Source organism: Centroberyx gerrardi, chromosome 16 (genome assembly GCF_048128805.1).
Source record: "Centroberyx gerrardi isolate f3 chromosome 16, fCenGer3.hap1.cur.20231027, whole genome shotgun sequence".
In the NCBI taxonomy this organism is placed as follows: domain Eukaryota; kingdom Metazoa; phylum Chordata; class Actinopteri; order Beryciformes; family Berycidae; genus Centroberyx; species Centroberyx gerrardi.
Window position 1 is genome coordinate 23,891,427 of NC_136012.1, and position 27,955 is coordinate 23,919,381.

Genomic DNA, 27,955 nt, shown 5'->3' on the forward strand with positions numbered 1-27,955 from the left:
GCCTATGAGCCCATAGTGTTTTGCATGTTCCCTGTTCAAAAATGCTTGGCCCAAATTGCTAAAATTACAATGATGCATCACAATGGCACAAATAGCCTATTTAGGCTAGTGTCCATGCTTGCATTGTGGCCTAAAGGCCTATATTTATCACTGCCGAAGACTAGACTCTCATATCTCAGGAAAAATCAGTCCGAATAAGTGACTGCTTAGGCTAATGTTGTTGCTTTTATTGGTTGGATTTTGCCTTCTTAGCTTGGGGGCAAGTGAGGAATGTGTGCAAACACACAGACCTCAGTGACCCTGCTATGTCAAGCAGCCTCCCATAGGTATCTGACAGGGCAACAGGAAAAGTCTAAACGGTTCCACCAATGAAAAGCAAACCCACCCACCAGCTCCTGCCACTACTTCCTCAGTGCCTTCTTGTTTTTCCAGTTAGGAGTAAGAAGATCTTCTTCTCTTCTCTCAATACATCCATTCTAAAATGATAAGGAAATGGCTTTTTTTATGTGGGGATTTGGGAAGGTACGTGTCTGCTGCATAATTGGATTTAGGCTTAATTTGATTTATTTTTTGTCTCATGTTTGGTGGTTATTAGCTTCGGCCTAGATTGTCCACAGATGTTCCTTATTTATATTCTAGAGACTTATAAAGTCCTCTTTTCAGCTGGTAATCTTTGTTTGATGTGGAGGTTGTTGTGTATCTCCCCAGCTGATGATCTTTGCTTGAAAGCTCTTATGTACCTTTTCCAGTTAACAACCTTTATTTTGACAAGGAGAAGTTGTAGTATAAATTTCTACCTATCTTACTCTGTCTTATCCTTGTTTGACATAATTGTACATCTTTCAAGCTGATGAATTTTGACATGGAAATGCTATTATACATCTTTCCAGCTGATGATCTTTGGCTTCTTCCTGTGTGTGGATGCCTTCTTGTACGTCTTCACCCTGCTGCCCCTAAGGGTGCTGCTGGCCCTGCTCCGCCTCCTCACCCTGCCGTGCTGCGGCTTCAGGTCAGAGTCTACACCAACCCACACACACTCACACACACACACACACACACACACACACACATATAAACACAAAACAAAGTTTATACCATCATAAAAACCTGTACACAGATGTATGCCCGCAGTCAACATAAGCTTATATATACACCTACTTATACACACAAAATAGTATGCTTACCAATAATAAAAAAATACATATTCACACAGCAACACACAACCTGTAAACATACATCTGCAACAAACATATTTGTATACACACGCACGCACAAACAGATACACACATACACATAAACAACCAAAAAGTGATGGTCAGATTATTAAGTTTGTTTTGTTTAGTATACAAGCATGTTTTGTCTGAAAGTAACATAAAACACTCATGATACCGTCTTGTTTTTGACATATTTTTAAAGGTCAGTGGGGATCAGGTCAAACACTAAAACGAGAGATATTTATTTTATTCGAGTGCCATGTGCCAAGACCAAATGGGCCTACAAGACACTCTACACCCATACATCACTTATTGTATATCAACTCTCAGGTAGTCTACCTCATGCCAGGATTGTGTTGCTGTCCTGTCGCTAACATCAAAACGCCATTGTAAGGCGTTTGGTGTCTTAATTTGATAATCTCTGATTTGTACAAAAGGTCTGGAAAACAAGGAAAAAATTGAAAAAAAAAATGTTAAGTCCCAGTGCATCTAACACATTTTGTGTAGCTGTAGATCAACTGTCAATTCATATACAGTGCTATTTGTTGTGAGGAGTAATCTTCTGCTATAGAGTGATACAGCTTTATTCACACTGAACACACACTGACCAAAACTTTAAATCCAGTCAAGGAATTAAGATCTCGAAAAAGTATGGAATTTTGAAACCGAATATGTTTAGCAATGCAGTAAACATAATCCAAGGCCAGTATACCCCCCCACCCCACCCCACCCTGTGTGATTCACCCCTTGCCTTCCTCCTCCTGCAGGGCACACACATGCCCCTACTGCAGAAGAAGCAGGTACGCTGCCACAAGCCGGCCAAGGCTTCCTACTGTAAATGTTATCACTGTCCTGAATTGGATTCGACATTCACCAGTCTCTCTCTCCATCTCCATCGTGTCTGTTAATATGTGAAGCTTGGCACCACTCATCCTGCTCCACTCTCGAAGCCACAACAGCCATATTGATTCCTTATCGGTCGGGTTTTTATTGTTTTTTTAACTTGAATTCATCCAGGGAAGGTTTGCTGAGCATGTACACTCTTTCTCATCAACACCCTGCGTGACATTGATACAGTTACACATATTCAAACCGGAGAGCTGCCCAGTACAACCAGTCTTCCACAGTTTTGGGGCTCAAGCGCATCTGGACAGTACAGTAGTTGTTGAGTCTGCTCTTTCCCCGCCCAGATTTCCCCAGTTGCTCTACGGATTCAAACCAGCTACTTCCTGGTCACAAGTCCGCTTCTCTAACAAGGTTTTGTATCACAAGTCAAGCTTCCTCTTCTTTTTCTGGCCTAGAGCTTAATGCCTAGAAATGTCAGGCTAAGATGAATGGCACACAGTGATGGCTAGCTGGAATGTAGCACAGTAGCTGACTGCACTCTACTGTAATATAGATGTGAGTAACAGAGATAATGGCAAATTAGAGATAGTGAGACCTGCTTTGCACAGGCTACATTAACAGCCAGCTGCAGCAGCTTTGCGACTACAGACCAGAGTGAGTGTGTGTGTGTGTTGTACATGTTGGGTAGAAGATGCTGTACAGGGAGGTGGCTTTGCCGTAGTGTCTCGGCCCTCTCCAAACCACCTGAACATCAATTATTAACCTAGACATCTTTTTGAGAGAAGCACAACAGTGTTGACTGTCTTTTATGCCTAATTTCATTTCTTGTACAGCGCAATCTAAAAAGCTTAGGTCTTACCTTGGATCTTGGTCCAAGCATCCTTGTCTTGGTGCCTCTGTCCCTCGTCCGTGCATCATTTGGTCATATATGTTTTCGATTTTTTTAAAACGATGGTAGCTCTGAGTTTGGAATTTTGGAAAAATAGAAAGAGTTTTGGTCTACAATATGATCACCATTTGAATTTTGTGACACCTACCTTTACAAATACACAAAATTACAGTAAAACAAAATATTTTACATTTTAGTCATCACAAACGCTCTCATGCAGTGTCACTGTCAGTCAAGTAAAGATTGGCTATACCTGTGACCAGTTACAGGACAGTTTCTCTTCTTATTTTGATAAATATTATTACCAAATCTTTCAGGCAGTAGACTGTCACTGTAACTTAAAATATAGAATATTAGACATCACTACAAACGGTATGTTTGATACCTTTACAATACTTTCAGTAGCGACCTTTACTCTCTTCTACTTATATTTCTTTTTTTCTCTGTCTCTCTCTCTCTCTCTCTCTCTCTCCCCTCCTCTCTCAGTGTGAATTGAACACTGACCAAAAATCTTGTCAAAAAAAATTAAGATTTGGAAAGAAAATATGTAATCTTGAAATGCATAATGTGTTGGAGCCCTGATGCTATTCCTGGACTAATAGCTCCTTCTCATGAATCACTCCAGACACGACCACTAGATGGAGCCGTAGCCTGAGGAGTGCAAACTACACCGACTGTTCAAAATCATAGGGGCATCTTCCTGATATTGAGTTGCAGACCCTTTTTGCTCAATCCACATCTCAATAGTCTCAAAGCTTAGAAATCCTTCTCTAATTTGTCTGCTTCTCTTAATCTATCTCCTCCTTTGTGATCGGTATAGATTTAATAAGGGAAATCAATAAGGCATAATGGCTTTTACCTCGGATTCACCTCATCAGTGTACTTCATGAAAAGAGCAAGTGTCCCTAATATTTTGTACATTCAGTGTATAACCTAGAGTAGTTGAGACACAAACTATTCTTTGGTTATGTGGCCAGTCACTCTCTTTTATGCTTTGGAGACACAGACTCAGACGTCCATCTCGTCCCATTCTCTTCACAGCTCGGTGCTCAGCTGTACGCCGATTCGGCAGTGAGACACTTGATTAAGCCAATTTACACATCTTTCTGAACTCAAGCCTTTCTTCCTCTCTCAGCCTGGAGTCAAGAGCGTGCTGCTCCTAAAATAGCTCAGATATCTACACCTTCCAGCCCCTTCCCTGCCAGCAAACAGTTCAGTCATCTGAAACATGATTTCTTTTCCTCTCTCATGTTTTTAGGGAGATAAATTGTAAGGGGTAGCCATCATTTGTTGTGATGCAAGATTAAACAACGGCCACTGTAAGTTAATTTAAGTGATGATTGGCTGTTAGAATAGTTGTTGTCTTGCCCTGTCTCGTACACTAGTAAGTAGGTCTAGAACTAGTGTGTGTGTAGTGATTTAGCCGCAGTGTTTGGGCTTATTTCAGTGCTACCTGTAGAGCAGTATCCAACTAGTACATTCTCTGTTGTAATTAAAATTGTAAGAGACTGCAGTTACTGAGAGTAAAGTGCCATGTAATAATGCTTAGTCTTAGTAGCAGGGTGGGAAATTGCTACCAGAAAACAGCCAAATGCTGGTACATTTTGGCAGTGACATGTCTACCAGCCGCTTAAAACAGTGAATTTTGTAATCCATCAGCCACTGTGGCTGTAAAATGAAAAAGCTAGTTTCCTTCCCTGCGTAGAAGTGGTTGATATACTGACATAGGCCAGTCATATCGCTTATATGGAAACTATATGTCTTGAAATTAAGCTCTCTCTGGCTTTGCCCTGTCATCCCTCTCACAGTGAATTCTAAATAATGAGTCCTATGGATTTGTCAGCCTTCCCCTTTACATCCTCCTAAGCTGCCACTGCCAACCATTGCCATTAATTACGAATGCTGCATATGTTTCGAAGACATTTTTTAACATTGAAAGACATGTTTTGCTGTTTCTGTGACAGCTTAGCCTGTGTGTTTTCTCCATTTATTTTATTCACCCAACACCACTTGAAGCATTTCTTTCCAAAATGCTGTATATCCATATTGGGCACAAATTGGTGCCTGAAATATCTTAAAAGATAGATGTTATTATTCTCAAACGGGTAAGTATGTTGTAGGCATAAGTCTTCGGTAAGATAAGAAGAAATAGTCTTTGTATATAGCCTAGTAGTTATCTAAAAGCAGATTTATCTAAAAGTGCTTTACAAAACGGCATAAAAACAAGAACAGTAACGAATCTAAAAGGAGATGAAACTTATGAATGAAGGACATAACTTATGAAGGAGATGACAAACAAAAGTTTCATATTGAGTTTTACTGTTTTAGTAGCAACTATTTTAAGAGTTGTTGCCTTTTTCCCGTTGTTGGATATCTCATTTTGGACAGAAATGATTGATTTGCACCCCTATGCGTTGAATGTCCAGCTGTATCGTTGCATGGGATGAATAGCGGTGATCATTCATAAACTTCTGAACCAGCACTAGTCGTGATACTGGTCCTGTGGTATCTAAATGAATCAGGACTCAAGAATCAAGACTTTCTTTCAGTTGGCTTCTTAGGCTTCACTCCATGCCAGCAAGTACCAAAGACAAGTTTTGGAAATAGCGTGTGTTTATAAGTGCTTTTATGTGTACATGTGCACAGGCGTTCATATGATTATTCATACTTTTACATAGTAAAACTTTTTTTGTGCACGTGTATGTTTCCCTATCTGTATGATATATTGTATATCTGGGTGCAAACATGTTTAACTATACATTCAGACATTATAATGAAAGGTTTTTTATGTGTGCACATTATGTACATTTGGACACGTATACCCTTAAGTTGATCTTCCCCTGCGTGTGTATGTATGTGCGTGTGTGTGTCTGCATGCATGCATCTGTAGTGTGTATTCATGCATGTAAGTATGCGTTCAAATATTTGTGAATGTAATGAAACATGTGTGTGTGTAAATGTGTCTGCATATCAGTACAGATGCTTTAAGTTGATCTTCCTGTGTGTTTGTGTGTGTGTGTTTGTGTGTGTGTGTGTGTGTGTGTGTGGCCAGCGGGTCGCGGCTGCTGCAGCCAGCGCAGGTGTGTGACGTGCTGAAGGGCCTGATCCTGGTGCTGTGCTTCTCCATGATGCATTATGTGGATTACTCCATGATGTACCACCTGATCAGAGGACAGTCTGTCATCAAACTCTACATCATCTACAACATGTTGGAGGTACCGGACATTTTATGTGTTAACATCTGACATTAAAACGCATCAAATAAATCTCCTATTAAAATGCATGAATGACAAGTAAAGGGAAATGAAATGAACTTCCTATTAGCTTTTAACCGTCCTTCCCTCTGTAAGGTGGCAGACCGCCTCTTCTCCTCCTTTGGCCAAGACATCCTGGACGCTCTCTACTGGACGGCCACAGAACCCAAAGAGCGGAAGCGGGACAGTATAGGAGTCATCCCTCACTTCCTCATGGCAGTCTTCTATGTCTGTATCCTTCTCCTGCAACTCCACTGCAACAATATGGATGGTTTTAAGTCTTAACGGTCGATATTGGTACAGTATAAGCGGGTTTATTTATACGTGCTGCATTCCAGAGCTGCACTTTCTCAGCCCTCTATGTCTCGTTTTAGATTATTGGGTTTTTCGCCTCTGAATTGACAGTGAGGTTTTAGATCTGCACAGTATAGCCTATTTGTATCTATTTTTTCCCTGAGCTTCTGTCCCTGAGTCATACAGTCCATGTTTAATGTTGGTGTTTTGGTGTCTAATCTGTTGGGTTTTGTAGATCTAAGTAGGTTTACATTACATTTACACTCTAGGTATTTAGCTGGCGCTTTCATCTATCTAGAGTGAGTTACAGTGAGTGAGCAGGACAGGGTTCAGTGTCTTGCTTGAGGACACTTCAAAAGGACAAATGGCTGTTGATGGTGACACATGAGCTGTTTTGGGGGATTTTAACTTGTGACCTTTTAGTTAGGGGATGGTCTCTCTAATCACTAGGCTGCCATGCTTTTAATTAGGCTGTAATTAAGTGGAGTTCTGTGCTGTAAAGCTGTTTAAATCTGTTGTTTTCCTGAGTGGCTGTTCCTCAGTCCTCCATGCCATCCTCATCATGGTCCAAGCCTCCACGCTCAACGTCGCCTTCAACTCCCACAACAAGTCCCTGCTCACCATTATGATGTCCAACAATGTAAGTGCGCACGCACGCACAAGCACATGCATGCAAACCCAGATGTGTGTACTGTACACAGCAATCACACACAAACAAACAAAAGAGCATGATTTGATTCAGCACAAACAAAACATTTGCCCGTGTGCACACAAACTACATTTTAGCTAAATTGTCTGTATGCAAATGTAGCTCAAAAACCGGCACATGGGTGAGGTAATGTTTCTGATGCAGCTGCAACACAGTATTTTTATTTTTTTTCTCTGGATAATGCTGCTACTGTATTTCCCTGTTCTTCTTTTTCCCTCACACACAGTTTGTGGAGATCAAAGGAAGTGTTTTCAAGAAGTTTGAGAAGAACAATCTATTCCAAATGTCAAACAGTGGTAAGACAACCAATGCCGTATCAACAATCACAAACTTAATACATAATAATTAGTATTGCACAGAGCACTGGTACTGAAAACATACAGTACTGTTGTACCTAATTTGAGAAACAGTATTGCTTTATGGTTGAGTTTTTGCAGAGCTTACTCTGCAAGACGTTACTCTATTTATATTGTTTCACTTCATATTTGCTTTTGCCAGCATGCATACAATTTACAATCATAAATGTAAATCCTTGCAAAAAATATGAAAAAATATGAAAAATATGTCCTATAGGAACACTCTTTGTAGTTTCAGTTCCCTCTTTTCTTAAAAAATATCGATGCTTATTTGATGAAAAAAAGAAATGTGTATTCTTTTTTTCTTGGGTATTGCTTTTGAATCGAAACCCTGATACCCTGGGCTGGTATCAGCATTGAAGTCCACATTTTTGTATTGTGACAACACTAATACATTAGCAATACATGTGTAATACACATTTTACATTTTGAACATTTAGCTGATGCACTTATCCAGAACAACTCAGAATGAGTATTAGGTAAAATAAGCTTCAATTCTGTAGATCAGCAACATTACAAGCAACCAACAGTAATGAGTACAAGTGTCAAAGGTCAAAGGTCACAGCATCCTGATACTAAGTAGAACAATTCTATCTGTAATCTTAAATTAGAAAGAATTAACTCTTGCTCTTCTCAAAAAAGTTACTTTTGAGCTAATCTTGGAGACAGAACTACTTCTCTCAGTTTCTCTCGGGTAAATGTATGTCATATTTTCTGCTTCCTAGGGAAATGTTTGGCATAAAACCATAATGAAAAACCTTTAAAACAAGTAACAACCTCAGCATACATGGGATTAATTTCTCTCCTTTACATAGGAACCCTTTGTGAATCTATTCATTTGGCTTTGATAAGAAGAATAGAGACGCTGTACTATGGATTAAATGCATTCTGCAGCCTACTTTTCATTCCCCAAGGCAGCGTGTTTTCATCTCACCGCTGCTATTCTGTAGCAACGACAGGAGAGGACAATAAGCCTTAATCAGCTGTCATTTCCCTCTCACTGTTCACTCACATCTTTGAAGATTGCCTGTTTATGGAGCTGGGCTTGGTCCTAACTAGCGTGGTATTAACAATAAAGATGATGGTATGCAAAACATTTATGGATGCATCTGGAAATTGCACTAGATGGATGCTTTTAACAGCCATTGCTGCGGTAAGACTAAAAGCTATTGTAGTTGTGATGAGCAGCTGTGATGAACTGCATAGTGACTTTTATTTCATAGCACTTTTCCTAACAAAGTTACAAAGTGCTGTAAAACAAAAGTAACAAAACTGACTCCCTAAAACCCAGAGCTCATTAATACCCATTCAACAAGATTCAGAAGCCAACAAACAAATTAATAATACCGCTACCAAACACTGAGAACAAAAAGTTAGAGTTAAATGCAAGTTTAATGCAGTTCTGCAGATAGTTCAAGTTCAAGTTCAGTTCAATACTTTATTGCCATCTCAACTTGATTGATTGGGATTTGCACTTAAAACAGACAGAGAGGGACAAGAATGGTTAAAAATGAACCACAAGACGTAAAACACTTAAAATACATTGAAAACAAAGTAAGACATAAGGTAGAAGCAATAAAATACCATAAAACAAAATCAAATACCACAACTAAAATGCCACAAACTAAGAAATATGTACCATGGGGATAAAAACCGTATTGAACAACCAATATACCTGTCATATTGCACACTCCATTAGATCTGATACAGAGTTTACTAATCATATTTCCTCAGGCGGGTTGCTCCAAAGTTTAGGGGCCCTGATTTGCAAATTGTATTATTTTATTTTGGCAGACATCAAGGAACGGTTCACCAACTACGTTCTCCTGCTCATCGTTTGTCTCAGGAACATGGAGCAGTTCTCATGGAACCCAGGTAATTATTTAATACATTTAATTTCCCTCAAACTATAGTTCAATAGAAGAATATTCCTTTTATTAAATGCAAATCAATAGCATATACTGCCCCAAGTTTGTTGCACCATATGTTGGCTATTGCATGCAAATTTTCAGTGCATGTCCACCTCAGTGAAGGGGTCAGTGCTTGTCATGGGAAAATACGCTGAGCAGGTCCTTTCCTGCTGTTTGGGCTGACCCGCCGTAACACCTTCGGAAGCTCTCTCCGAAAATCCCAGTGAATGAGACAGAACAGTGCGAGGGAAGAGTGCTGGGCGTTACCGTATGACAGCTCTCTGAACACAGTCAGCTCCTCCTGCCACTCTCCCAGCCAGGAAACACACTAGCTTGACAGACTTGGCCTGTCAACAGCAATCATAACGCTGATGTGCTAATACTGGCAGAGCTAAGGCCTTCTGTCGCTACAGCGGCAGCCCCTGCAGAATCCCCCTTTCATGGATTTATCCGGCATCCATCCTGCTTTAGAACTGCAGACACTTCTTTGTTAATGTTATACAGTCGAACCAAAGCACTTTCTCTCAGCTGATTAGCTACAGTACCAAACACTTTCTGGTAGATTTAGATGGCTGAAAAGAGAGCAAAAGTTACCTAAAAAATACTAGAGATATTCCTTGCCAGTAACTTAAGATACATATAAGGGAGTAAAAACAGGAATTCCCCCAAAAAATACCCTTATATGTATCTTACGTTACTAGCAAGGAATATCTCTAGTAATTTTGTAGTTATTTTTGTACCCGCCATGAAGCGCTCCTTTCTTATTCTTTTTTCAAGAGAGCAAAAGTTGTTTTGCACATGTATTATGGGTAATTTATACGTGTGCCAACCTTTACCAAAATACTTAATAATCTAGTTTTTATTTTCTGGTGAACTCTGCTATAAGGTATTGGGTCACGTATTGTACTTAGACATGGTGACACGGTGCTAGTAAAAGAAATGTATATGCATAATTAGAACCTCATACATTGTAGCTTAAAATATGAGACTGTATTGAATTGAGCGAATTATTATATTTAAATAGTTTTGTGAATATTGTGATTCTCAAACCCACTAAAATGTGTAAAACTTGGACTTGGCTTGTGTCACCAGTTTGAATCCTGGCTGAGAAAATCTGAGCAGGGGGAAGTGAATGCAACAGCCCAGTAACTGACAGTTGGTCAGCAGTACAAGACTGGTTGTACTGGGAAGCTCCCATGTATGAATGTCTTGAGTGCAGAGCAGGCTTTTGTTCGAAATAAAGAGTATACATGCTCAGCAAACCTTCCCTGGATAAATTAAGGATAAAAGTTATTTCCATGCATCAAGTAGTTTCCTGTGCCTCTCTTTTCCTCAGACCACCTCTGGGTGTTGTTCCCTGATGTCTTCATGGTCGTCACCTCTGAAGTTGCTGTTGACATCATTAAACATGCTTTCATCACCAAGTTCAACGACATCACTGCAGATGTAAGGACTAAGGCTGAAGATCATTATTTCTGAGAGTCTCATCCACCGACTAAGACAAGCTTTGAAGTGGAAAATTTTGCTGTTAAGTCGGCTGTTTATTGCTTCAGTGATCTTATAGATCGAAATGCAAGGCAAAGTTCAGCCAACTCATTTTATTTACTCCATATATATGTATTGAAAATCAATTTCCCCCTCAGCTATTTGTTTGCTAGTGCACTGAAAGATTTTGAATTCATCCTAGAACATAACCAGGGTGGGAAATTACCACCAGCCAAATGTTCCTGAATATTAGCCTCTAGCTGGGGAGATAGTCTACACTGCCAGCTACTTTGGCAGGTAACTTGCATTGTTCAGTCCTATTCTGTGCTGAGATCTATTTGGCGGATGAAACGGTGAGCATGGCTGGTGAATTTTGGGATGCACCAGGCACCGCAGCTGGCGGAGCAAAATTTTAACTCCCTGCCCTGAATATAACATGTTGAAATTCAGTTGAGGTGAAGGCTCAGCAGAGCAGGGGGAGTCTGCTCTCTTCACGTCTGAGGGATTAGTCTGCGGTTGGTCTTCGCTGAATTTCACGGCGCCTTAAGCAGCAAACATAGTGTTTCAGTGTTTAGCCAGCCGTGCACTTTGCCCCGTGCTTCCCCATAGCGTGCCTTAACAAGGGATGCACAACATTGGGGGGGGGGGAACAAACAACATATTGCAATTTTGTTTGCTGAATATTGCAGTTGCGATATGAATTGCAGTGTATGTGGACAGACTTTTTACTACATGATCTCTTTTTCACAAAAAGAAAATGAGATGCTAATGCTTGGTCTCAAGTATACAGTGGCTATAAAAGTATTGATGACTTTCTGTACATATTCTTGTGAGAGAAAATGAATTCAATATACATTTATCTGGGATATTAACTGTGAAATCTACAGTACTTTTTCTAGCAAAATAGAATTCAAGAAATTTATGTGAAAATTCAATTCTAAAACAGAAAAATAGTCTTTACAAGTGTTCATTCCCTTTTCTCATGTGGGCTGATTTGACTCACTGGGGAAAAAACATCTAGCATTGTATGACATAGATTATTCACACTTCATATTTAAGTAATAGAGATACATTTTGAGTACATTTTCTTTTGAAATTTTGGGGTTTCACAGATAAAAAGGACTAGATAATCCTTGTATCACCATATACAGAGGGTCCACAGTCACTGCTCATTCTCGTGTCATTTTACTATGGAAGTCACTAAAGAAATTAGAAATTGGACGAAAAAAAAAAACTATTGAGAAGTGCTCCCTCTGTACCCTTCAAACATTTGTCAGCTTAAGTAAAAAAAAAAGCCGGGAATGTAATTTTGTGATTTGATGGTTTGCATAATAGAATCTCCAGTGATTACAGGGTGTCTACAAATGATGTTTAGAAACATGCAGTTGTCGCATTGTCTTTCGTCGCATATTATAGTTGTAGCCATTCTGAGACGAGACTTGTTTGCTCTCAGACTCTCAACATTACTTTGCCTTTCTCTCCCCCAGGTGTACAGTGAATACAGAGCCAGTTTGGCCTTCGATCTCGTCAGCAGTCGACAGAAGAATGTAAGCGACTGTCCTTTTTTCATGCCACAGTCATACCTACATGAACAGCATGGAGCCCACAAGGCTAATCAATGGGGTTTTGTTGAGTGCTGTAATCTATCCTGTCTGTCACTGTGTAGGCTTATACAGACTACAGTGACTCAGTGGCTCGGAGAATGGGCTTCATCCCTCTGCCTTTGGCTGTTCTGGTAAGACAGGCTGCAATCTGTTGCCATTCATGTACTCTCACTTGCAGTATTGTCACGCACAGTGCTAAAGTAAGTATGTATTTAGGCTGCATGTACACCAGGAACCTCTCTTTACAGTGCTTGATTATTTCTTTGTTATTTACGATGGAAAGGATGTGCTGTTGCATGTTCCTGGCCATACTAAGAATTAAAGCTACAAAATGCAACTTTTTGACCTTTTCAAGTAACAATAAATAAACAGGATATAATCTACATTATCAATCTACAGGTATGTCTGTCTGTGAGCCTGTGTGTACATCCCTAAATCCCCCGTTTGCCTGAAATTGGCTTTTCAGTGATGCTTGGCAAGTTTTGGGGCACATACCATTTGTTGTGTGCATGACCAGCGGTGAGCTGGGTTGTGGCTATTAAGTGTATTGCAGATTGGCTGCGTTCATCGTCCGCCTCTTCATCGCCTGTAGAGGCTTTACAGATGCCAGTTACCTCAGTCTCAGGATAGATGCCACAAGGTACACAGCTCAGCAAGATGAGTGATAAGTGTTGAGGTGGGAACTTGATCAACTGAGGGGGAAGAGGGTGGGGCTAACAATACACTTCCTGCATCAGGGCAAAAAGTTGCATATTGTAGCTTTAACATGGTTTTAGTGCAAAGTGCACCAAGAGCTAGAGGTTAAAAATATTTAAAACCTTTAGGAAAAGAGCAGCGTGCTTAAAATTGTTTTCTCCATCACATAGCAACAACAGTAGCTATGATCTCACAGATCTCAACTTCTCTCCTCTCCTCTCTTTCTAATGGAATTTTTTTAAAGTCACAATGTCCCAAAGTTACTGGGCATTTATTCTGCCTTTTCTGTTTTAACAGCTTATCCGAGTGGTGATGAGCTCAGTGAAGGTACAGGGAGCTCTCTCGTACGCGTGTGTGTTCCTCTTTTATCTTGGGTAAGACTTAACAATTCTATTAAGGTAATACTGTTGTCTACATTTTGGTATTACAGATGTTATTTCACCCTATTTCGCTTTCACCCTATATACTCCCATGCTTGCTCCCTGATTGGATAGTCAAATGAGATGCTAATCCGTCCATTGGTTATTAAAATGCCATGACAAAAGAGGGTCAAAACTCGCAGCTTTCTCACAAATGTAACTGAGTTTTGTGTGTGCTTGTTTCACCTTCTCAAATGAGCAACAGCAAACAAGACTGCACTCAAAAATTCAGGAATTCTCTCTCTGTCTGAGTCTCTGATATGCACTCAGACTGAAATTATCTGTGCACATTTTTTCTACTTGTTCACAAAATATTATGCACAATTTCAAATATTTTCTTGCATGTGGGAAAATAAAATCTAGTTGTTTGAATTTTTTTTATCAAATCTTCTTTACACATTCACACATAGGCATGTATTAATGCAAATATATTTCACACATTCAAACATGATAATTCAAAAGCCTAAGTCTCAACATTTTGAACATTTTTCTACAGGCTTAAAATCCTTTAGACTCTAATTTGCCTTCATAGTCTACAGTCTCATGCTTTTGCTTGTTAAAACACTGTACTCATTTTGTCAATATTCAATGATCAGTGAATGTTTACTTGTTTGAATGCATGGTTTGAAAGTAGTAAGATTAAGCATTTGTGTTAAGTACAGTGTGCCATTACATTACTTTAAAGCTGCTCTGTCCCATTTGGTTTTAACACACACACACACACACACACACACTTATACTCACATAAACACAGTCTCTTACACACTCACACACACAGACACTGTCACATACTCACACACACTCAGCCTCAAACACACACAGTTACATAAGCGTTAACACGGTGCCCTCACGTTCCCCCTATGCCGAGCCGCTGATAGCCTTGCTCATTCTCATTTCCCCAATCCCATCGGGCTTGTACCATTGAAGAGTTTCCCTCGGGGGGGAGAAGACAATGTTGTCATCTCTAGTGCCGTCTCCGTCCCTCCCTCCCTCCCTCCCCCCCCTTCACTTAAAAATAGCCTTGGCCCGAACAGACCGCCGCGCCTCGGCAAAGATTCAGCATCGCTCACACGCTCTCGGTCCGAAGCGGCCTGTCACACCGAGCCGTGCTCCACAGACCTAGATGTGTCTGTCTGTCTCTCATCACAGCGTCGTATTCAGTCATCGCCGAGGCCCAATAGCAAAGACTAGAAACACAAAAGGACGGCACGCATCAACCTCCGGGTGTCAGTGGTGGGATGTGAACAGTGGCGATGGCGACCAGATGGTAGAATGGATTCATTATAGCTGCGGCCCAGCTGAAGGCAGCTTTTTGGGAAACTCTCTTATAAATCACGGAATAACAGTGATGGAAATTGGAATAGGGCGTTTCAATTATGACTGAAATGATAATCTGATTATTTTGCTAGATGTTGTGATTAAAAATTGTCAAAGTCCTTGCACACAACCAGCTTAACTTTGGTGCTGGATCCATCGAACAAATGGATCCAGTTTTTTTCCCACCAGTTTTTTGTTTTTTTGTCTTTATTTATCCATTATTTAATTAACATGTGCTCTTTTACAGCACCACCCTGCCTTAAATTCATACTAGTGCAGTGCCCGTTCAAAACATGCCTGTTGGGAACGGGCCGATTGCTTGGCCTCCGGTATTGCTGCTTGCAGCTTTCTCGAGAACCGCTCATCCAAACAACTTCACACTCGACACTGCGCTTCCAGTCGCTTGCTTTGAGCCCCACTGCTGCACAGAGCGCTGTTCGCTTGTTTATTCAAAGTTTATTAATATTGAACGTGTCGCGTGTCCAATCTGACACTGCACGTCCTTGGGTCCCCAGCAATACACCCGCCAAGTGTGAAGTAGATCGGACGAACGGTTCTCGAGATATGCGAAGGACACACACACACAGACAGAGATTCCTTGCTTTATAATATGATAGTTTCACACATTCCCACCTGAGAGCTGCCCAGTAGAGCCACAGTCTTCTACTGTTGGCCACTGAGCAGCTCCAACAGTTGGAGGCGAAGTGCCTTGCTCATGGGCAGCTCGGCAGCAGTTTTTCATCCACTTTCCCCGTCCAGTTGCTCCGGTCATAAGCCCACTTCCCTAACTGCAGCCTCCTCCCTGTGCAGGCTGGTGACGCTCAAGGTGCTGAACAGCATCGTACTGCTGGGGAAGTCGTGTGTTTACGTCAAGAGGGCCAACATGGAGGACAAGCTGTTTGAGAGGCCCCCGTCCGCCCCCTCCTCCTCCGGGAAGAGCCCCAGCAAAGCCGACCAGGCCAGATATCCCACACCTTCAGGTAAATCACATACAACTTTGTACCAATACTGAAACTGAAACTACCACAGTACCTCTTTTGAGAAACCTTACTGTACTAGAGTTCTTCCAGAACAGATACTCTTCCATAAAATTCACATTCCTCTAAAAGCTTGTTTGTTTACACACAGATTAAGTTCGCTTCAATTTTAGCAGAACAGGCTCCAGTTGATTTACAGTAAGATAATATGGCCGTTCATTTGGCCCTTCTGTAGCATTATGTGTCAGAAAAATATGAAATATTTCCCACTTAATGTAGTTTCTGTTCGCCTCTTGAAAAGAGCTATGAATGTAAATTTGGAGATCGAAAAAGAAAAAAAAAAACGTCGAAAGTTTCAAACGTCTAAAAGTTTGCCCGTAGAATTATTGCATTTTAAACAACTTTCAAGTGTTATACCAGGTTATAATATTGTTTTTGAATCATACTAAGATACCTGGGCTGGCTTCGATACTGAAATCATTTGTTTTGTAAACTCTAATTCAAATCACAAGGAGTAATTACACACTTATACAGTAGCTTCAATGCAAATAATACTTAAATGCCATCAGGTTTATTGGAAAGAGGGAACACACAGGTTGACCCAGTTGCAAGGGGGGAGTGTTTCCAATCACATCTGCATAATTATTCAAACATTTCTGCTTGGTAACACTCCATCCCGCTGAGTAATTACACTGTGCAGAGCTAGCAGGGTTCCTACAGTCTTAGAACACCATTGCAAGGGTAATTTATTGATAACTGATTTTTTTGTTTTTTTGTTTTGCTTGGCTGCTACGACTAGTTGCGTTTGATGGGATAATAACCCAAATAATTTCCTGATTACATAAGTCCCAAGAGATACGCCTAGTCCTGTCAAGACCTGTGAAGCCAGCTTTTTGAATAAATAAATACACACACCATTTGAAAGTAAATGCTGACACATATTAGGCATTACAAATTCTGTGTACACTCTGTTATCATAGAAAATTCATGGAAATTGATTAGCAAAAAGGTGTGGGAACCCTCAACTAAAGTCATCTCACATTTATCTAATGTGAACATACACTGTGAACATCAAATGATTCATTTTGGTGCAAATGTTTTGCAGCCAGCGTGCAAACAATGATAGAGAATACATGAAATTGATTTGTTTTAATGCTGTGCAAGCTTTTACTCCCAAAAAATTGTCTTGCAACATTTTTACAGTATTACATTTTGAAAGCCACATCCCATTTTGGAGATGTGAAAACTGTGCTGCGTTTCCCAATAACGGTCACTCTTACTGATTCCACAGGTTTCCTGCGAGCAATTTTAATTTTTAGATTTTTAAAATCGTAAATTCGTTTAAAATCGTACTTAGAGTGTCGCCCCATAAGTGCATCTTTGCTCGTGTTCCATTTCTTTACGCTTCACCCCTGCGTTGCACAGCTGATAAACAATCGCAGCACAGAGGAGGCAGGTCTTGGGTAGGATTTAGATGACGGAGAGCGCGGCACATTGGGGTCTGGAAACCACTTTTGACAGGTATGTGTAAATGTACAGTTAGTCACGTTGTCCAGTTTTGAAATGCTTAGTTGGTTTATGGTTGATTGAAGGCTTTTGTTTTGAAGGCATTGTTTTCACATACCAGTTAAAACACTATTGTGTAAGCCTGTGACTCAGGTGTTCTCACTCTGTTATTGTTATTGAAGCACTTTCTTTTTCACCCTCAGTTCAACAATCCCCAGGGTTTAGTTACCTGCATCAACAGCCAGAAGCCACCCATTTTTTTTATATTATCTCACCTTTTCCCCACTTCCTGAAGTTCATCAAATCAACAGTTAAATCCATGAATTATGCCCTGAAAACTATAGCCTGCATTTCACGTCTTTTTAAAAATGTTTGCAGTTATCCAGTTCTACATAAATGTTTTATCTTGGTTATAAACATTGTGTGCATATTTTACTGTAGACTACAATCATCACTGGCAGTCAGAATAAAGCTGCCTCATGATCTTTTCTTCCTTACGATGTTCTTAGCGTTCTATGAGTGGTCAGAAACCCGCCGTAACCCTAAGATGCTCCTTACGATGTACTTTACGAACATCTTAGGCTTACGATGCTTTTGGGAAACGCAGCATATCATGTAACTGCGATGTCCTGGGTTTGAATCTGCCCTGGGACTCTTGGTCCACCCCCTTTCTCACCCCCCACCCTCTTTCTCACCCATCTTTCCTGTGTCCCTCGGTCATGTGAAGTATCTAATGAAGTGTCATCAAACTATAAAGCAAGGAATCTCTGTCTGTATATATGTGTGTGTGTGTCCTTCGCATATCTCGAGAACCGTTCGTCCGATCTACTTCACACCTGGCGGGTGTATTGCTGGGGACCCAAGGACGTGCAGTGTCGGATTTGGTGCAATTTGGACACGCGACACGTTCAATATTAATAAACTTTGAATAAACAAGCGAACAGTGCTCTGTGCAGCAGCGGGGTGAACAGCCACTGCACTAGTAAAAATAATCTTTAAAAAAAAAACGAATGTGCAAAGCGCTCGCTCTCATTCTCTTTAACTTCTTCCTGTTAACAGAGAAGAAAGCAGTGTTTGTTTAATGTCTCACAATACAGTCAGTAGTATTGATTTATATGAGAGCTACTAAGTAATGTGTTCAAGTCTCATATTTGTTCATTACATGCGCCACACTTGCTAAGCGCTAGGCTTATTGACTTATCCCTTCGAAGAGAAGAGCCATGTTTATATTTACATTTCCAGGCATTTAGCTGACACTTTCAGTTACATTTTAGGCGTTTAGCTGACACTCGTATCCAGAGAGACTTGAGTCAGCAGGTGGGGGCTCAGTGTCCAGCTTAGGGAACTGATGGGCACATACTAACTGTTGTGGGGATCAAACCTGTGACCTTTTGGTTACGGGCCAGTCTCTCTAACCATTAGGCGATATCTTATGAAATGGTGAATCTGATTCATCCGAGAAATCTGTGGCATAAAATATATCTGCGTTCCCAGCATCATTTTGTCAGACACTGTTTTGTATTCCAAGTGGCTGCTCACTAAAGCAAACCTTTAACAGCCTAAAGAAGGGTTCATTTGACCGTGGAAAGGAGTATTATGGATGCTGCATGTTGTGCGGCTGTTTGGTTTTGTGCTCGGGGTAGTGGAGGTTGGCTAGCTGGAGAGTCAAGGCCAGGATATAATCTGTCAGGGCTTTCTCTTTCTCTTTCTTTTCTTTTGTTTAGCATGTAATGTAATCTTTCTTTTTTTATGTAATGTTCAATCTCTAACTTAAAAGTAGTCAATGATGGCAGTTCCGTTGCCTATTTGCATTCGTGAATATAGCATTTACAATACAGTATGAGTAAATTCATCAAATACAAAACATTCTCATCAACTGTCTCATTATCCAGTAAAATTGATGCATCTTTGCTGCTTCGTGCTCAAGGTCCAGCCACATCAATTTTGTATACATACATTCATAAAGCACATGAAAACAGTTTCAATTTAACAAACTGAGCACTGACTTTCAATATTATGTAATTTAAATTTTTACATATCATGTAATCTTGCGTGGTTTTGGTCAGTAATGTGACATCAGATTAAAAACAAGTGAAACATGAATAATGCAGGCACCCATTGGGCCAATCAGCAACAAGATGAATCATTCCTTTAGCAGTTATGGCCTTTCAAAGTTTGAAATTTTGACCTTTAATTATAGCCTCCCCATCAGGCCAATCAGTGTAATTTGTCTGGCACTAACACAGTGCCAAAGTGCATCATCCCTCCAAAATCATACCAGTGGTATCTGAGACATTTCATTAAAGTTTAAAATTTTGACCTTTAATTATAGCACCCTCATTAGGCCTATCAGTGTAATGTATAAGGATAGCTGGATGTGCGTAGCAAGTTTTGTGTCAATATGGCTTAAAGGTGTGGAAGATAAAGCCTTTCAAAGTTAGAAAGGCTCCCAAAAAACATCATTCACTCGTTCATCCATTCAAATATTCACGTATTCATTCAGAATCATGTGAATAACACACACACACACACAAATAGACACACACACACATACAATTGAAAGTGGCAGTATCTCCCTGTCATCCGCATGCAAAAGCTTCACGTATTCATTCAGAATCATGTGAATAACACACACACACACACACACAAATAGACACACACACATACAATTGAAAGTAGCAGTATCTCCCTGTCATCCGCATGCAAAAGCCGAGCAGATCTTTTCTCCGGTGCGTGCCGTCGACCCGCCTGCTGCGCCGAGCCAAGGGCTTTAAAATGACAAAGACCCTGATGCTGCATCATGTCACATCAAACATCAAAGCTCCTAACAACGCTTTCGACTGAATCTGGTTTCTCAGAAAACAGCCGCTACAAGGCCTAAGGCTCCACGCTCTCACATGTACACTATAATAATAATAATAATAATAATAATAACTACTAGTGGGGAAAAGGAGAGTGTCTCTTCTTTGCTTCTCCTTCCCACATATTTTGCTGTTTGGGATTTGAACCGGCGACCCTCGGATCCCATGCTCACTTCTCTAAACACGGAGCTGTTTCGGTCCACGGCTCAGGGTTTGCCTGCTGCTCCAGTGGATTCACTGCACAATTATGGGCATGTGCGTATCTTGCGTCTTTATAATGATCTGGATTCGCTTAACACTGGAAATGCCATCTGTCTATACGGGATGTTTCTGTCCTAAAGGTGAAGATGGGTAATGAGTGGTTTTCCCTCAGCCACTCGAAGGCATATGGTGGTTAACTTTTATTAAAGCTATCTTGAAAAGTAGAAATGGAGAACTCATTTGTGTCTGTGTATATATATGTCACCCGAATAACAGCTCTTCTAAATCTTGTGTAATGTCAACCTTTGAGTACTTGTCAAGGCGGTTTATTTACACATATAAAGGATAAAACCCAGAAAGAAGAGACAAAAAAAAAAAATCCAATTTGTGTAGGTGAGGAAAAAAAAAGATTTCCTATAAAAAAAATAAAAAAATCTCTCACCTCAAAAGAAACAAGAACTCTAGGTGACAGACAAAGACAAATGGGATAACAGAAACTAAAAGACAAGAAATAATAAAAAATAGCCTTGTTGCAGTGGATGAAATTGTAGGGAATGTGAGAGCGTGGGAGTGTGTGTGTGTGTGTGTGTGTGTCTGTGCGTGTGTGTGTGTGTGTGTGTCTGTGCGTGTGTGTGTGTGTGTGTGTGTGTGTGTGTGTGTGTATTTTGTTGGTGCACTTACTGACCATTGACAGTCTAGAGACGAGGCTTAATTTGCTCTAATAAGAATTTATTGCAAACTCAACACTGAATTATTCAGATGAAACTGAAGGTAATAACACACCAAAGCCTGACATTTTCTAATATTCTGTTGGTCTGCAATGTCTCTGCTTGTTTTCCATCGCCTCTATCAGATGTGAAATTCTCTTAATACCATGCCCAAACACACACACACACACACACACACACACACGTACATACAGTATAGGCACAGTAGATTGCAGCAGTTCTGCACTGTAAACTCTCAGTGTGCAGCTCTGCCTGCAGTAAGAATTGGAAGTTTGCCGTAGCCGGTTAGCCCGAGGCTGGGTGGTTGTCTCTATAGACAGCCATGTTAATATCTAATGCTGCTTCGCTCAATTCTCTCTGATATGATGAATTATTCTGTTTGGTTGGCTCTCCTAATGCGCTGTAACTACACTCACTCTGTGTGCGCTCATAGTTAAAAGTCCTATGCAGGGTTTTCTCTTAACATAATGCAGTGGATTGTGAGAGTGACCAGCTGTGCGATGCTCCGTGGCTCCTGACGGTTTGCTTATTTGTGGTTTCATTATTTCTCCTCTCTGCCGCTTTGAAGCCGAGCAGTGAGGTGGTTCTGGGTTGCCTGCATTTGAACCTTGCGAACCCAGCAGGTAGAATCACTGCCGACCACTCCGGCCTGAACAGCAGAGTCGCTCCATACCCTCCGTCATAGGCTGAAAACTCTCACACCTTCAAGCCTTCACATCTCCCTCTCCCATTCTTCTTCCTCCTCTTGCTCTAATATTCTCTTGTCTGTGTTTATCTAAAAGAAAGCCTTTCTACCTCGCTCCTTTGCTCTTTCTCCTCTCATTTCTTTTTCTAGCACTTTTCTATCTTAGATGATTGTTGTAGAGTTGCAGGAATGGTTTGTTAAATTGTCACAGCACTATGACTGACATTTGCACTTCTTACTATTGGTTGCTTGTGATGTTAGTAATCTAGGAATTTAAGCAAATTCTACTATTGCATGTATTGTAATTTGCTTTGGAGAAGAGCATTTGTTAAATGCCATAAAGGTTCAATGTGTAATATTTCTGCTTTACTGAAGCATAATATGACTAGTAAACAGCACAGGTTCCTGAATGGTAATGAGTGAAACAAAGTGAACAGCCATGGAGCACTGCAGAGATTTCTGTATTCAAAAACACAGGAGTGAGCCGAGGCTGATATTTTTGTTGTTGTTTGAAGGCCATCCTACCACACCAAGGTCCATTCAAAAATCTGGCAATTTGTTTTTGCCTTGCTTATTGGCAAAAAAACACATCGGAATATATAATTTGAGACATTATTACTAATTGGTAGGATGTTCTGGTAAATTCAGCATGTATATAATTCTCCAAACAGCTTGAACAACAAACAACAAAGTTAGTTTTACAGCATAAAATCTACTGTACCATATGTTAGTCTGTTTGTCAGTGGATTAATTCAAGTCAATCTGCCTCTTTAGGTGAATCCAAGGTGGAGCGGATCCCTGCCACTCCTTGCAGTACAACATCCTCTTCCTCCTCTTCCTCCTCCTCCTCCTCCTCTGTGACCGCCCAGCCCGCCCGCAGGACGGACTTGTTACCTGCCCCGCCCGCTGACGCCTCCCCCGCTGCACCCGCCAGCCACCCTGCTACTCCAGAGCCTGAACCCGAGCGTCCCACGCCTTCACCCTCCCAGGAGGAGCAGGAGGAGGCGCAGGGAGGCTCTGAACTGAAGCACAGGACTCCCAAAAAGGACCTGCTGGAAATCGACCGCTTCACGATCTGTGGTAACCGCATCGACTGACCGCCGGCACCGGCTGACCTAGCGATGACCACTCAGGAGAGGCGGGGAGTCGGCGGCGCCTCGGCCCGGCTCTCCCGGCCAACGGCAGCAGGAAGCAGAATATTTATTAAAGTCAGTGACAATACAGTAAGTTATTGTGGACTTGGACAAGCGGTTTCAGACGATCCTGCTGTTCTTTTGCTCCCAAAGTTGAGGGGTTTTGACGAAGCAAACTGCGGTTGGCTAATAAACAGAGGGAGAGAGGTTCAAAGTGTGTTTGTGTGGCATCCCAGTCGTCAGGGTAGGCTGGTATGTGTGTGTGTGGAGGTTAGGATGATATGTGGAATGTATGCGTGTGAGTGTGTGTGAGAGAGAGAGTGTGTGTGAGTGTGAGAGCACTCAAGCACTTCCTGTATGAGCAGCACTGGGACCATAGGAGAGAAGGTTTTCAGTTAGCTCAACAGCCAGCTAATGGACAATCTAGAAGAAACTTGCAGGCGGCCCTTGTATAAACAGTAATACCTGAAGCATTTTTCCCAGTATGAAGTTTTTTCCAAGATGATTTTTCCATGTAAAAATCTTGGGTGTCATCCAATCTTATCGACCCATGTTGCAAGTCAAACTAGCCAAAACAGTGCAGAGCAGTAGAGCCTCGGTAATCGGAAACTGAAGTTGTTTGAACAATCCAGACAAGACATAAAGATCAGAAATAAAGTATTGAATTTTGAAATGGAGGATTTGTAGGAAACCTGTGATTTAACATCCCAGTCTGATCCATGCAAATCGACCAAGGCAGTGTAACTGGTTGAAAGATTTAAAGGCTTCTAACAACAAGTAACTCTGAACAGTCGCACACTGTTAATATGAAATGTCTATGCATTGCTGCTTATTCATTTAACTGCTCAGTTTGGATGACTGAGGTACTATGGTCAATAATTAAAGGCTGTATCTGAGTGGGGCTAATTAAAATTCTGAAGAGGAGCTTCGCTTTACTTTCCAACCTCCTTTGATAGTGTTAAGAACATGTCTAAAACAGTGACATTTAAAAGTACTTATACAAGTTTTTTAATCAACTGCAATTAAATTAGAGCCTTAAGTAGAGCCTTTGTTTACACCGCCAACAGATATCGCCATTTCAGAACTTGCAGCTTGTATTTCTCCTTCAGCAACTAGAAGACCTTTCTTTTCATTAAGGGATCTAAAAAATTTTGACTGCTGCCACCAAATCTGCTTCTTCTACCAGCCGCTTCAGCAGCCAGCAATTCAGAGGTCCAATTGGTGAATTTTGGTGAATTTTGGAGTCCATTAGCCACCGTGACCAGTGGATGGAAAAAAAGTTAGTTTCCTGCCTTTTCTAGGGTACATTTAGAGTTTTTTTCTAAATCACTATATATCCATTTCAGGGGGATGAAAAAGATTATCTGAAATTCATCATTCAATATCTCTAAAATATAGAGGATCCTAGAACAGGGTTATCATTTTATCAACCAAGGACTGAAATGACCTAGAATCCGTCAAAAAGTAATCAATTTTGTTGTGATTGTGTGCTGTCGATCATTTTGTTAGAAAATAGGTATTTTTCCAGATGTGAGTATCTCATGTTACTCTTCAGTCTGGGATCTCATGAGTACAGAACTCGTCTCATCCAACAAACCTGCTGGGCGTCTCCTGTGAATGTTTGCACTGATGGACCGTATTGTCTTAAATACGCTACACATGACGGGTCATGTTTCTCCTCATTCGACTCTCAAGTAATGTTATAATGTTTACATCCTAGGATTACAGAAGCAATATTTCCATAACAGCCTTTTCTTTTCTTTCTTTTTTTTTGTAAGACAAATTTTGTTAACCGGCCTTGTTAAGGTAGTTTGCTATGATTTAGACTTTCTTTTTATTGCATTGAAAAATCTAGAAATGATTTCTGCCATACTATAGACCAGATATATCATCTAGCTTTCATTTATGACCCACGTAAGTGAATGTAAGCAAAATGTATAATATATTTATCACAATTTATTTAAAATTTTAATGCCAGGCCATAAAGTTCCAGCTGCCATGCCGAATGTTTCTTTTGTGTCAGAATTCAAGTCGCTTTAGTTTCATCTAATCCCACCTAGCTGATAAGATATCAATTAATAATAATGGTACATGATGTAACACTATACTGTACGGTTCCTGCAGTTTTTGGTTGTAAGGTCACACTTTGCATTTCCATGGAACTATTCCACAGCAACTGTACTATCTGATTTGTATAGAAAGCGGATGTAGTTTTATAAATATTTAGAATTATATACAGAAATACATTAGTTTACTGTTATAGGGTAATTACCAGGGTGGGAATTTGCCCCCAGCCAAAAGCCAGATGCTGGTAAATTTTGGACTAATGATATAGTTGACCATAGAAACCTTCTCATAGAGTTAACTTTCCTCTTTCTGACTCACTCCTCTCTTCGCTCTGTATTCATTTGGGAATTGATTAACCGCTGTGGCCTGTGGACAGAAGAGGTACTTTCCTGCCCTGGTGATTATACAGTATAATCTGTAACACAGTAATACATTTATAGTTGCTCTGGTATAAAACCTGTCGTAATGTAAAGCGGGACCTTGTGTTTTACTTTAAACATAAGGAAGATGTATAATAGTGTATACACATATCAGCATTTATTTGATTTTGTTTTGAAAAAAAAAAAAAATCTCTTTTCAATGTTCATTACCATTGCAATAAGGAAGATAGTTCTATTTTTGGAGCTGCCAGTTGTGATATGATACTATTTTTGCGCATGAAACTTCCCTCAATCCTCTCCATGTGGTTTTGTCAAACGCCTCGTCTCCACCGGCCAGGTTCAGCCTGGTTGTGGCCCACCTGGCTCCAAGCCAGCGGCTCCACTGTCTTCACAGCCTGGCCAGACCTTCCTGGACCAAGTCTGCAGTGGAGATGGAAACCAAGCCGTACCTTTCCGTGCCACAGCTAGACCCAGCCGGGCTGAACCGAGCTGCTGGAGACGAGGCAGAAGTGTTCTTATGCAAGCTACGATGGTCTGGTACACTGCCTGCTTTGTTTCATCAGTTCCTAATTTAATTCTTACCTTGATACTGTATGAAATTGCCTCCTTTTTGATTAATAAAAATTGGTTTCTTAAGTTTGTTTTTTTAATGTAGCAGTATGTTGGGTGAGTACCCAGGTGTAGACTTTGCTAAATAGACATTTTTTCCATTGTGTTTTTGAGAAGTGAAATATGCTGCAATATCTCTTGGAAATTTGTCTCTGCTGCCTGCTGGCAGTGTCTCTTGTCTGTTTCCAGGCTGAACAAGGTTAGAAACGCGTCAACATCGAGTCTCAGAGTTCATGCTGTTCAATTCAGCTTTCTGATTTGGACTCATCATGAGGTAAATTTCCTTCAGATGTGAAACTGCAACCAGCTTCACTTGAAATTCCAGCCATCAGCCCCTGTTTAGTGGTGTGAACTGGTAGATTTTAAGTCTGTTTCATCCCCCCCTTCCCTTCCCAGTTTCTGGCTCAGTCATTTAACTTCTCTGGATTGTCTAGACACAGGGTTCCTACACAAGTCTGGAAAGCCTGGAAAAGTATGTAAATTGAATTTGGTAATTTTCAAGTCTTACAGATGGGGAATTTAGCAAAAAGTCTGGAAAAGTATGGAAAATATTGTTCGGTCCTGATGCACCAAAAAAATACATGTTTTCTTCAACCAATGGAACACCAATGGAAATCTTCAAAAAAGTCTTGTAGGAGCCCTATAGATTTCCGCTTCTGAAAGCATCTAGATTACAGGTTTACAGCGCTGACACTGACAACAGAAAAGGGCTTTGTTTGGTTACGGTCAGTAAGCTGAGGTTTACAGCAGCAGTGACCTCACCTCCCCTGCAGGCCATATCTGTTAGGTAAGGAGGTGAGGTCAGGTAGAGTAAATCTGCAGCCGACTGTCTTAGGGGGCTAAGCTCCTTACTGCTGAAGACTGAGACCTGCTTCACCTCTGTCAGCTTCCTGGAAGTTGTCTTGAGGAAGGCCTAGAGTAGTACTCTTACCTGGAGACAATCCAATAGTCCAGGCTTTGAAGGTGATATGATGACGATTCTGCTGGTAATCGGTTTGCACATGATGAAGCACAGTAAGATAAAAGGGAAAAGGTTTGTGTAGGTGAGATAAACAAATGTCTTACAAAGAAGATCTCACTACAAAAAGATAACAAGATGACAAGAAGACAGTTGAAATAGATGACAGAAACTACATGACAACAAAAGGAGGAAGACGGTATAACGCTAAAATGCATAGGCCGAACTGACAAGCCAGGGAAACTGAATAAATCTAAATGGCCATAATGCTGAAAATCTTCAAGCAACGATCCTTTTAAATACAATGTCTTTGAGGAAGGAACGATAAACAAAAACATCACTGACCTTTTTAATTTAGGGCATAAAGAGTAGACATATCATATGTTATTGTAATGAGCTGATTCTTCCATTGCATAAGATTGGAGTATACAAACATTTCTTGGAGGAAGACCTGCTCTGCTCATTGGTTGAGTTAAACCTCAGTGGGCGGGGCCAAAGAACCACAGTTTTTCTGGCAAAGTAGACTGAAGCCCAGTGGAAAAGACAAGAGGTAAAAGAGGGGGAAGCTAAAATTATGAAGCGTAGCGCTCTTGCTACAAAATGCAATCTAGCCATACGGTTAGCTAGTTAGCCCAGCAGACCTTCCAAGAAACTAGCCATGTTAGCCTATATCTATCTTGGTAAGATAGTTAGCTAGCTGCTGACCTTCCAACATCATGAATGAAGTCATTGCCATTTCTATTTTTATTTATATTTTGACCAAAGTCAAGTTAAGACAGTCAAGTTTTCCAGTTAGTTTAATCGTGCTCCAAAAAACTGTTTCTTTGGTTTAGTCCATTGCGGTTTAACTCAACCAA

The 27,955-nt window shown here is 40.7% G+C and overlaps 2 protein-coding genes across 2 annotated transcripts in view; both read left to right on the plus strand.

The window, feature by feature from the left end:
- Positions 1 to 26,167, plus strand: part of tapt1a (transmembrane anterior posterior transformation 1a) — a 28,929-nt gene extending 2,762 nt beyond the window's left edge. Inside the window, exons 3-14 of the mRNA XM_078289223.1 lie at positions 891 to 1,009; positions 6,002 to 6,164; positions 6,300 to 6,435; positions 7,040 to 7,137; positions 7,433 to 7,502; positions 9,357 to 9,437; positions 10,809 to 10,918; positions 12,445 to 12,504; positions 12,624 to 12,692; positions 13,555 to 13,631; positions 15,804 to 15,973; positions 22,726 to 26,167. Of these exons, the coding sequence (XP_078145349.1) occupies positions 891 to 1,009; positions 6,002 to 6,164; positions 6,300 to 6,435; positions 7,040 to 7,137; positions 7,433 to 7,502; positions 9,357 to 9,437; positions 10,809 to 10,918; positions 12,445 to 12,504; positions 12,624 to 12,692; positions 13,555 to 13,631; positions 15,804 to 15,973; positions 22,726 to 23,048 (1,476 nt within the window). The 3' untranslated portion in view covers positions 23,049 to 26,167. The remainder of the gene's footprint in view (positions 1 to 890; positions 1,010 to 6,001; positions 6,165 to 6,299; positions 6,436 to 7,039; positions 7,138 to 7,432; positions 7,503 to 9,356; positions 9,438 to 10,808; positions 10,919 to 12,444; positions 12,505 to 12,623; positions 12,693 to 13,554; positions 13,632 to 15,803; positions 15,974 to 22,725) is intronic.
- The window catches only part of qdpra (quinoid dihydropteridine reductase a), a 236,816-nt gene that overhangs the window by 124,878 nt on the left and 83,983 nt on the right, over positions 1 to 27,955 (plus strand). The gene's annotated exons all lie outside the window — the stretch shown is intronic.